Source organism: Tupaia chinensis, unplaced genomic scaffold (assembly GCF_000334495.1).
Source record: "Tupaia chinensis unplaced genomic scaffold, TupChi_1.0 Scaffold000350_1, whole genome shotgun sequence".
In the NCBI taxonomy this organism is placed as follows: domain Eukaryota; kingdom Metazoa; phylum Chordata; class Mammalia; order Scandentia; family Tupaiidae; genus Tupaia; species Tupaia belangeri.
The window spans coordinates 10,094,932-10,107,073 of NW_006159844.1; the positions used below are offsets into that span (position 1 = coordinate 10,094,932).

At 36.0% G+C, this 12,142-nt stretch overlaps 1 protein-coding gene across 1 annotated transcript in view; it reads right to left on the bottom strand.

Annotated features, from left to right (window-relative positions):
• Positions 1-573: 573 nt before the first annotated feature.
• The window catches only part of G2E3 (G2/M-phase specific E3 ubiquitin protein ligase), a 64,531-nt gene continuing 52,962 nt past the window's right edge, over positions 574-12,142 (bottom strand). Inside the window, 3 exon segments of the mRNA XM_006172373.3 lie at positions 574-959; positions 1,862-2,052; positions 8,739-8,911. Of these exon segments, the coding sequence (XP_006172435.2) occupies positions 703-959; positions 1,862-2,052; positions 8,739-8,911 (621 nt within the window). The 3' untranslated portion in view covers positions 574-702.

Sequence of the window (12,142 nt, forward strand, 5' to 3'; positions counted from 1 at the left end):
ACACCATTTCCTAGCTATTTTCAACTATATTTTAACCACCTCAGATGTGTTTTTAGGCCTATAGAGTATCCAAAGATTCTGGAATATTTGTGCAATTCTGCTTTTTATATAATACTTCCCATTAGGCACAATCTAACTGCAATGTGAGTCACTTTAATAAAGTTGGTATCTAAAACATTTAAAGCAAACAATTTAGTGCCATCCTAGAAAAGCATATATATAATACATATTCTAGAATATATGCCTCTAACTTATAAGACAGAATTCAACCAACTTGCTTTTCTATTAATGCTTTAAAATTAAATAAGGAATAATTTGAAAACTGAACAAAACTATAATAATCATGGAATCCTAACCCTATAGGTAATCCTCATTTATAAAAAGAGTAAAACAGTATTTTTCTTTTATATACCATGCCACTATACCTGAATAAAATTTATATAACCATTCCAAAGTATATTGAGGTTTTTGACCATCTATGTTAAGAAAATATTTTTTTTTAAAAATCACCATTTTTGACCAATATGTCTTAAAGATTTTTTTAGCTTAAATGGCCAAAACATTCCTTTATACTTATATCATAATTTTTATTGGGCCAAAGATAAAAAATTTGTTCAAAGTGGTTATGAACAGACTTCTAAAACAAAAGGAAGTTATCAATAGCAGCTTTTAATGAAGCATTTCTTTTTTCAAAGAAACATTTTAATGTCGGATGTAGTGAGAACTTTCTTCCTTTTCTAGTCTTAGAGTGTTTCTTATGGCGAAGTCCATATTTTCTTGAAACTCTTCATAGGAATTGGTGATTGGAAGAGCTAAACAGTTATTACACTTGTTTCCAACAGGAAAATTCATATGGAGGCACTCAATAGAAGGACTAGGTTTAAATCCAGCAGGAGGAATGGAACTGCAACCAGTTGCAAAAACAAGAATGTCTTCCATTGTTGTTGCAGATTTACCATCTGAAAAGTTTGCCAATAAAAAGAGAAAAAGAAGGAAAAATAAATCTATGTCAATGTGTTGCTATCCATGTCTTCCATTGTTGTTGCAGATTTACCATCCTCAACAGTCTGTAAGTAACTATTCCAAAATTCCAAAGCTTGTACATTATGTCTTCCATTGTTGTTGCAGATTTACCATCTGAAAAGTTTGCCAATAAAAAGAGAAAAAGAAGGAAAAATAAATCTATGTCAATGTGTTGCTATCCCAACTAGATTAGGAATATAAAAAGGCACAGACTCACACACTTATTTTAAGCAAACTAAATTACTAAGTCAGGTGGAGTATTAGGGAAACCGAACATTCAGTAAAAGAATCTCAAATTAAAAGAACTCAAAATAATTTTGTCAACTACTCATAGTATATTTGACCACATCTAGATCATCACTGTTTGATAAACTGGTCAACGAATGGAGAGAAAAACTAAATGTGAAAAAACAATAAGCTAGCTAAACAAAATTTCAGTTCAAAGTTAAAATGTTCTCTCCATTCTATGAAATAGAATGATTTTATATTACTTATGTTCAATGCTTAATATCACCGTTATAGCCCTAATCAGGACAAGAATAATTCAGCCTAACTTCAAAGTGAAAAGAATGAAATAGATGATCAGCTTTAAGACTGCTGGGGCAATCCTCCATATATTTAAGCTTCTCTGGAAGAATACCTTATATATCCCAAATAAACTAGAGAAAAACAAACTATAAAATATAAATTTACTCTAATCTCTCATAACTTTTCAGTCATATAAATTCTCTGTCAAATGTTTCAAATGCTTATTTTATATACATGGAACTAGGCAAAAACAACAACAACAAAAAAAAACGAAACAAATATTCCGAGTTAAATAAAAATATCTACATACCCTCAACAGTCTGTAAGTAACTATTCCAAAACTCCAAAGCTTGTACATCGGATAATGTGTGTACTGGAAAAAGATCACTAAGGATTTTTGCAGAAAGATTCTCAGGTTTATGACAAAGGATGCTACAAAATGCTTCTGGATACATCTGGATTTTTTCCAAAACACCAAGAGTTTTCAGACCCTCCTTAAAACTTAAGAGAAGAAAAATAAGCCAACATAAATATATGTGATATCACAGAATTAACATTTCCAGCTCATTTATCTGCTATTTTTCACAATATCTAATGATTTGTTAAAAGGGAGGAAAAAAATTACCATATATATTTCAGATGTAAGAAAAAGAAATATGAATATAGTATATGTGATACAACACTTTCAAGTCCATAGCAAGGAAATACATTAATATAAATTAAACAGTTCACATGCCAACATTACTTGGCCCTATAATTTTTCAATTACGTTATTTCTTGAAAGAAGCAGACATCTGAAGTATTTCACACTTCAAAGTTAGTTCTTGTAAAAAATAGTTTCTAAGAGTACAAAAAGGGATAAATCTTAGCCATACAAAAATATAAAACTTATGCTAAAAAGAAATGAACAAAGTGGTAAAATATTTCAATATATATGACAGAAAGTGGATTAATTTCTCTAATATACAAAGATCAATAATTTTTCAAAAGATCAGTAATTCAATAGGAATAAATTCGACAAATAAACATAATGAACAAAATACAAGTAATAAACCCATGACCTTGTGAACAAGTACAGTAGTAGTATTTTTGCCTATAAGACTGACTTTCCTTAGATACTCTATCTCTCCTCACTTCTGTCTCTTTTTTCAAGGACTTAATCATGTTAGTATGGTATGAATGTATTTATCTTCTTCAAAACCTCAAGTTGAAACTTAATCCCAATGCATCAGTATCAGGAGATACTGCCTTTGGGAGGTGATTGTATCATGAGGGCTATGCCTGAATGAATAGGATTAGGTGCTGTTTAAGTATTGCCTAAGGGAGTTTGCTCCTTTTTACCCTTCTGCCTTTGACATGAGGACACAAACATTCTTCCTTTCCAGGGGATGCAGCATTAAAGCCCCATTTTGGGAAACAGAGACCAGCCCAGGAATCACATGTGCCAGTGCCTTGATCTTGGGCTTCCTAGCCTCTAGACTGTTGAGAAAATAAACTTCTTTATATATTACCCAGTCTTCAGGTATTCTGTTATAGTAGCACAATACAGATTATGACATGTGCTTATCTTTCCTAAAGGAAAACAAAACAAAGCAAAAAACCCACTCAATCCCATCTGCTTTTCTGCTTCCTCCATTTTTAAATTTTGTATTTACTTTTCCTCCTTCATATCTATCTCAGGAAAAATTATCCTAAGTTTCTGAATGATCTCCTATGGTATCAGTCTCCTGGTTATCTCTCATTTTTCTGGCTAGATCTTTTCAGTCTTTCTATAGTTCCTTCTTTCTTAAAAAAAATCTTGCCTTAAATACTGCTGTTTATCTTCATGAATCTGCTGTACAAGGTCATCTTCTCGTCTCCCTTAAATTCTAATTTTACCCTCTCCTAATGCTTTATTTAGCAGATATATGCTCATATCTATAAAATCTACTATCTCTAGTCCAGAAATATATTCAACAGATTATTGGGTACCACATGGATGATGCCAAGTACCCAAACATATTAAGTCAGAAAGAAAGCAAATTACCGTCCCACCATAATCTGAACCATAGTGATAGTAAATGGCTCCATTATCTATCAAATTGATATAATTAAGTCTGAAAGTTATCCTTAACATCCCCCCCTTTCATCTCTAATTACCAAGTCCTATGAATTTTGTTTTCTGAAATCTCTTTTATCTGCTAATTTCTCCATATACCCCTGCTACCACTCTATTATGAACTACCTACAAGGAAAATTGTGTACTAGGCTTATAAATCTCCAAGTCCATCTTCTGTGCTGTAAACCACAGGGATGTTCCAGATACAGAACTCAATACTGTCATTCATCCTGAAGTAAGCAGAATGATAGATAGCCACCCCCTCCAAAAAAAAAAAAAAAAAAAAGAATAAAGAAAAAGAAATATAAAAAACCCCCCCCCCCCAAAAAAAAAAAAAAAAAAAAGGTATGTCCACATCCAATTCCCTAGAACCTACAAATGTGACCTTATTTGGTAAAGAATCTTTAAGATGTAACTATGTTAAGGATCTTAAGAGGAGATCATCCTACCTAGATTATTTGGGCTGGCTCTAAATCCAGTGACAGACAACTGTCTTTGTAAGAGACAAAGAGAAAGGAGACATATACACAACAGAGGAAAAGTCCATGTGATGGAGAATCAGACACTGGGGTTATGTAACCACAAGCTGAGTAATGCCTGAAGACACTACTAGAAAGCTACGAGAGACAAAAGATGAATTCTCCCCCTTAACTTCCCAGAAAGGATGAAGGCCTGCCAATATTTTGAATTTGGTCTTCTGGCTTCGAGAACTGTGAAAGAATAAATTTCTGTTCTTTTTAGTCATGCAATCTGATTATACACACATATATTTTAACATTAGCTACAGGAAACTAATGCACACCTTGTCCATGAAACAGTTCAAACTCATTAACATAGCTTCTAAGGCCATCCACAATGTAAGTCTTGTCTCTTTCTAGCTTTTAAGTTTCACCTTTTGCCTTGAAACAAATTTCAGCCAAACTTTTTTCCCCATAGTTCATTATTTGTTTTTTAAAATGTTTCTTAAACCTTCGATCACCGTAAATCATTTCAGCATGCAAAACGAATTTTCTCAGCATGAATACACTGTTTATTAGTTGAGTTAAAGATAGTATTCTTCAACTTATTACTGTTAGCATACATGTTATCATCAACAGATAATTTTCTATTTTGGTGCCCCTTAAATGTTTTGCTTTTTTCTTTTTTCGCCTTGATTCCCTTTCAGCCAAATTTAAGTTTCCTTTAAAAGTTTTATTTTGATGTTAAATATTTCAAGCTTATATAAAAACCCAGAAAATAACAAAACCAGAAACTATCACACAATTTAAAGATACTAATTTGGGGGACTAGAAGATGGTGTTAATGTTCCGTCACTGGACTCCAACATAGTCAACTGCAGTTGGGGGAGCATACTGGCACCTTAAACTCATGTAGGACATGTGTGCGTGAGTGCCCAAATCCCAAGAGGAAAATGGGGGAGAAGGGATTGTGGCGTGGCCATCCCCTGTGATGGGTGATTTCTCGCTTTCTGTCTCTCTGTATCTCTCTAGCAAGTGCATGTGCCCTATAGCAAAAAGATCTCCCCCCAAAAAAGATATTAACTTTTTGTTATGTTTATTCAGATTATTAAAAGAAAAATATTTCACTCACTTAACTAAATTCTACCTACTCACCACTTTCTCTTTGTTCCCACCTCCAAAGAAACTATTTGAAACTGTTACATAGCAACTATCTTCAAGTTTTACTACATATAGTTTGCATGTCACTTTAGTTTCACTATATATGAACTGTAAGTTACACCTAGTATTGCTCTGCTTGTTCTGGAATTTTATATATATGGTATTGTATATTTTTCTTGCTTTTCTGAAAGTAATTTTCATTTATTATAATTGTTAACTGTATTAAGAAACTACTTTTGTCACTTTATTTTGGGTAATTATATTGCCTTTTAAAAATGTTTACTACTTGCCAATTTTTGTATTTGTTTTTTCAATTTTCAATTCACTTGTTTTAATAGTTAAACTCATTCTTTTTTTTTTTTTTGGAGATGTTTTCGCTATAGGGCACGTGCGCTTGCCAGACAGAGAGAGACAGAGAGACAGAAAGTGAGAAATCACCCCCCAGGGGGGATGGTCACGCCGCAATCCCTTCTCCTCTCGGGATCTTGGGCACGCACGCACACGCGCCTGGCGTGAGTTTTAAGTCACCGGGTCTGGGACGCGAACCGCAGTTGACTACGTGGGACTCCAGCGACATAGCCATTACACTAACTGTTGGTTCCCAAACTCATTCTTCTTTTAAGTTACCCCTCCCTCAATATGTTAACAGGAATTTTTGAAATCTAAGTGAATCAATGTCTTTACCTTCTTGAATACAAACACCTTAGAATACTTCTAACTCTAATAACTCTCACTCTTCTTATAGTCAGAGAACATTTAGATATATTTAAGAGTTATGGGGAACCAGCAGTTAGCGTAATGGCTATGTCGTTGGACTCCCACTTAGTCGACCACGGTTCGTGTCCCGGACCCGGTGGCTTAAAACTCACGCCGGGCGCGTGTGCGTGCGTACCCAAGATCCCGAGAGGAGAATGGAGGAGAAGGGATTGCGGCGTGACCATCCCCCCTGGGGGGTGATTTCTCACTTTCTGTCTCTCTGTCTCTCTCTGTCTGTCTGGCGAGCGCACGCACCCTACAGTGAAAATTAAAAAAAAAAAAAAAAAAAAGAAAGAGTTATGTACAAAAAAAGTATAATTATGTATAACTGTATATATAATCTTCAATAACATAGTATCACTGAAAACAGGTTCAATTATGTTATTGAAGATAATATAGTTATTCTGAGACTATGGGTTTATAAATGCAGACTAAATGAAGTGAATAATTATTTCACACTAATTCTCCAGTGTTCTTGATAACTGGGATTCTCAGCAGGGACAAAGAAAAAGTTAAATAAAAACCATGCAGTAGTAAAATCTGAATTAGAAAGACCAGTATAAACTCATGATGTGCTCTGTCTTAAAAGATCAAATGGGGGATCAGCAGATGGCATAATGGTTATGTCACTGGACTCCCATGTAGTCAACTGTGGTTCGAGTTCCAGCCACAAAGGCTTAAAACTCATACTGGGGGACCAGCAGTTGGTGTAATGGCTATGTCGCTGGACTTCCATGTAGTTGACTGTGGTTTGAGTCCTGGACCCGGTGGCTTAAACTCACACTGGGCACGTATGCGTGCCCAAGATCCCGAGAGGAGAATGGAGGAAGAGGGGCTGCAGTGTGGCCATCCCCCAGGGGGGTGATTTCTTGCTTCCTATCTCTCTGTCTCTCTGGCAAGCACATGTGCCCTATAGCAAAAACCTTTCCAAAAAAAACCCCAAAAAAACAAAACCTCACGCTGGGCGTATGTGCCCAAAATCCCGAGAGGAGACTGGAGAAGGGATTGTTGCATAGTCATACCCCCTGGGAGATGATTTCTTACTTTCTGTGTCTCTGTCTCTCTGACAAGCACACCCATCCTATAACAAAAATCTCTCTCTAAAAAAAAAAATCAAATGGAAGCTAGTCACAGTATTGCAGCAGTAATGAATGCAACACTCTGTGCTGATAAGGACCCTTGGGAGGGTCCTAGGCTTGTGTTCCAAGATCTTCCTGTACATGCTGGGCATGCTTGTGATCCTGGCTGGGTGAGGCTAGGATGGACTGCAGTGTGAAGAATCTGTTGGGGGTGCCTATCCCTTGTCTCTATCTCTCATGGAAGACAAAAAAACAATAAACTTTAAAAAAACAGTCCTTCCCCCAAATAAGAACAAAACAAAACACAAACCGAATGAAATCCAAACAACCCTGTATTTTCTAGTTTAGGTCCACTGAACAGGCTTAGATATAATTCCTAAACTGGCGAAAGCGAGAGCACCCCTAGCATTCAGACTGTGGTTTTGAAATATGATACTCATTTAAAGTTCCCTTTGAAAGAAACAAAGGTTCTTTAAGTCAGAATGTACTAAATGATTCTGAAGCTACCATGTCATACCATATACTAAGAAAGCCATTATAATTAATGTGTCACATCAAAAGAAACAACATAAAGAGGCTTATACAAGAAAAACATAAGATAATATGACCTTCAGTATGGATAATAACTATAATGGTTTCATACACAGCAAGCATATTTAAATCTGTTAATAATACAGAAAAAAACACTTTTTTTTGAGAGAGATTTTTTGCTATAGGGAGCATTGGCTTGCCAGAGAGATAGAAAGTGAGAAATCACCCCAGAAAGGGGATGGCCTCATGGCAATCCCTTCTCCTCCAGTCTCCTCTCAGGATTTTAGGTACGTATACACACACGCCCAACTTGCGTTTCTAGACTGAGTCTGTGGCTTGATCTGTGGTTGGCCCTGTGGAAGGCCAGTGATGTAAATATTACGCCATCTGCTGGTCCCAACACAGAAATTTTTTTTAAAAAATGAAATAATCACTTTAGAGATAATGTGCTGATATTTGCTTAAAAATAATACTGGAGTCAATAATAAGAGTAGGCTACAGATGAATAAGATTGGCCCCCACATTGATAATTGTTAGATCTGAGTAATGATCACACAGGCTATTTTCACATACATTTTAATATTTTTCATTATTAAAAAAAAAAAAAAGAAAACCTGCAAGGAGTACATAAATGGTCAAATTCAAGGGTCACTGGAGCAAAAAATTTGAAGACCAGTATTCTAAACTAAAAAAGAGCAAGAATTATATTCATTTTGTAACCAAAGAATGGTAACTTGTATTACTTGATAGACAATAAGTGCTCAATAAATAGTCATTAAATAAATGAGCAGAGATGAAATCATTATCTCATGCAGTTTGAGTTTTATAAGTGATTTTTTATTTAGAAAAATAACTGTAAATTAAACTAATGACTACTTCTCCTAACAAAGCAACATACATCATGCAATTCTGGACAGAATGGTCAGAATGTAAGCATCCTTAAGAGGTTCATTTTAGAGCATTATTTTCAAATAGTATTTAACACATTTACACTTTTTCCTGAAATAAACATTTACATTTACTACCAAATATATCTCGCATTACAAGACAATTAACCACTTTAAACATGTAATTTCACAGAATCTTTCAATATAAACAACTTACCTTTCAAAGGGTGCTTTGACTCTCTTAATTACATGGTAGACAAGTATGTCTTTTACCAACATATACTTATCACTTAATGTCGTTATAAGTCTTAGACATCCAATAAGCTCTAGGTAGTTATAGCATTCATTTATTACTGAGTTTAAGTCAGTCATATTTGTTGCAGTATTTATCTGTAATGAAGGAGAAAATACACCCACTTTACCCATTTACTTGTGAGTGACATTTACACTTCAAATGATACTTATTATTTTATATTCAATTTGTGAGCATATGAGGGTAGAATGAAACTACATCAATATTTTTCTAAAATAAATGTTTGGCAACTCCAGTTCAGCAGATATTGTATATTTCTGCCTTCAAGAAACTTGGAGTATAGTATCAGTTCAGGAAATGACTTATATAAAAGGAAATAACTGACATGGATAAGTGATATACCACTAGAAAGGCAAGACAGATGACCTGAGATTTTATGAAAGAGAAAGAATGTCGGTTGAAACTTAAAAGATAGAATTTTTTCAAAAGTGTATTTTAGGACATAGCATAGAAAATGAATATTTGATCATTAAAAAAAAATTACTTACTCATCTATTATAATTATTTTTCAATTAGACCAGAGAGAGAGAGAGAAAGGGAAAGTGAGAAAGCAAGTAGCCAGGTTCAGGACTTGAACCGCGGTTGGCCATGTGGGAGTCCAGTGCCCCTAACCACCACACCACCTGCCGGCCTCATCCTTGATCATTATGTACAGGCACATAAATATAGATTAGCTCTTAAATAAAGGTATAGAGGAGAAAGATAAAAATAGGCAATCAATAATACATTAATGGGAAATTTACTTGCTATTTTTTTCACAGCATTCTTTATCTAGAGATTTATGTCATTTCCTCATATAACTTAGATCTCTGCTGAAATCTCTTTTTGACTACTCTGTTCAAAGTACTGCCTTTATACTCTTTCAGAGACTAAGAGCTGAATATATGTTGCCTCGCCCCTCCAAACTCTCCACTCTTGAGTTTTAGCTAGGTACACAGGCAAATGTTGCCTGCAACTAGGTGTGGCTATCTAACACATGTCTAACAGGAATGAGTGAAAACGGTGCACCAAACTTCCCTGCTTTCTTCTTCCACTTAAGAGCAAGCTTCAAGCATTTGGATAAAGACAATATTCTAAGTGATTACATAGTAAAAGGAAGAAATCCAATTCCTTAGAGATTTTGTATATCACAAGTGCAATTCTATAATACCAGTCATTTCTGTAAAGAGCCAGATAGTATTCTTTATTTTGTGAACCGTATGGTGTCTGTTGGAACTATTCAACTCTGTAGTGTGAAAGCAGGCAGACACAAAACAAATGTGATAGTCTGTGTTCCAATAAAACTATAAAAAGCAGCAGTGCACTATTGGCTCATGGGCCATAATTTGACAATCCTTATCTGAAAACCTAGACAACAGACATTTTTTTTTTTAGAGAGATTTTTTTGTTATTGGGTATATGCGCTTGCTGGAGAAACAGCGAGAAATTGCCCCACCAGGTAGGATGGCCATGTGGCAATCTCTTCTCCTCTTGGGGTTTTGGACATGTATACACATGCACTCAGCGTGACTTTTAAGCTGCCGGGTCCAGGACCCAACCGCAGTCTACTACATGGGAATCCAGCGATGTAACCGCTATGCCATCTGCTGGTCTCTAGACCATGAATTTGAAATAATAATAAACTTCTGCTTTTTTTGGTCATTGTCTTTTTGGGTGAATTTCTTATAGAAGTTTAGCCTAAACCCTAACTTGTATATACCAAACTATTATCTCTTTTATTCTGTTGTATTTGCCTTTATAATACATTTCACTACATGACAGTATATAGTAATTGTTTATCTGTGTTTCCTCTAAAATGTAAATTCCAAGAAGGTAGAACTTTGGTTCACTATCTTTAGTGATTACACAGTATAGGATATACAGTATTTGTTGACTATATGAAGGTTTAAACACTGGAAGTATAAAAACTGGAGTAGAAAAGTCATGAAGCAAGCTGGAGATCGTAATGCCTCATTAAGAATATCAGAACACCATCTTAGTTTATGTCCAAGTCTAGACAAAATTTAAGTTTGGTACAGTAGGTACACTACAAATAAGAAAGAAAGTTGAAGATAAGCCACTCTTAGAAACGGAATGACCTGATGCATAGCTGAAAAATGGAGTATGGAAAAATGAGTATGACTCCTCCAGGATGTCTTGGAAACAAGAAATCTCTTGGATAGAAAAGAAAAACAGGAAAAAAACAAACAAAAACAAACAAACAAACAAAAACCAACAAACAAAAATTCTGGTAAAACAATTTCCTCTCAAACATAATGGGCTCAGTTTTGTGAAGATAAAAGTCTGGAGGTTAGGGCCAGCCAGTGGTGTGGTGGTGATGACGGCTGGAAAGCACAGTCAACTGTGTGGTTTGAGTCCCAGATCTGGCAGCTTCGAAGACACACAGTGTGCATGTGTGTGTCCCAAATCCCCACAGGAAAATGGAGAGGGGATTATGATGTGACCATCACCCCTGGCAAATGCTTTTTCACCCCTCCCCCCACTCCAGGATGAGTAGCAAATAGAAAAAAAGAGTATGGAGGTTCAAAAATTTAGGTCTCTGAGTCATTGAGAAAGGTTCTGGGAGAGAAGAGGCTCTCCAAACAATATAGAATAAGGGCTATTAATACTAAGGGGGACTAGCAGATGGTGTAATGGTTACTTTGCTGTTTGAGTCCCAGACCCGGTGGCTTCAAACTCACGCAGGGAGTGTCTGTGCGCATGCCCAAGATCCTGAGAGGAGAATGAAGATGGAATTTCAGCGTGGCCATCCTCCCCAGGGGTCTTTTCTCACTTTCTGTCTCTCTGGGGAACACACAAGCCCTATAGAAAAATCTCTCTAAAAGAAGAAAAAGAAAAAGAAATATATAATATTTGGAGCCAGGAGGTGGTGTGGTGGTTAAGGTACTGTACTCCCACATGGTTGACCACGGTCTGAACCCTGGATGTGGCAGCTTGCTTTCTCTCTCTAGTCAAATAAAAAATAATAATAATGAATTAATAAAATTTAATAGAAATTAAATAATTCTTTAAGAAAGATAACACTGGATGGGAACCAGCAGTTAGCGTAATGGCTATGTCGCTGGACTCCCACGTAGTCGACTGTGGTTCGTGTCCCGGACCCGGTGGCTTAAAACTCACGCCAGGTGCGTGTGCGTGTGTGCCCAAGATCCCGAGAGGAGAATGGAGGAGAAGGGATTGCGGCGTGACCATCCCCCCTGGGGGGTGATTTCTCGCTTTCTGTCTCTATGTCTCTCTCTGTCTGGCGAGCGCACGCGCCCTACAGTGAAAATCTCTCCAAAAAAAAAGATAACACTGGGGACCAGCAG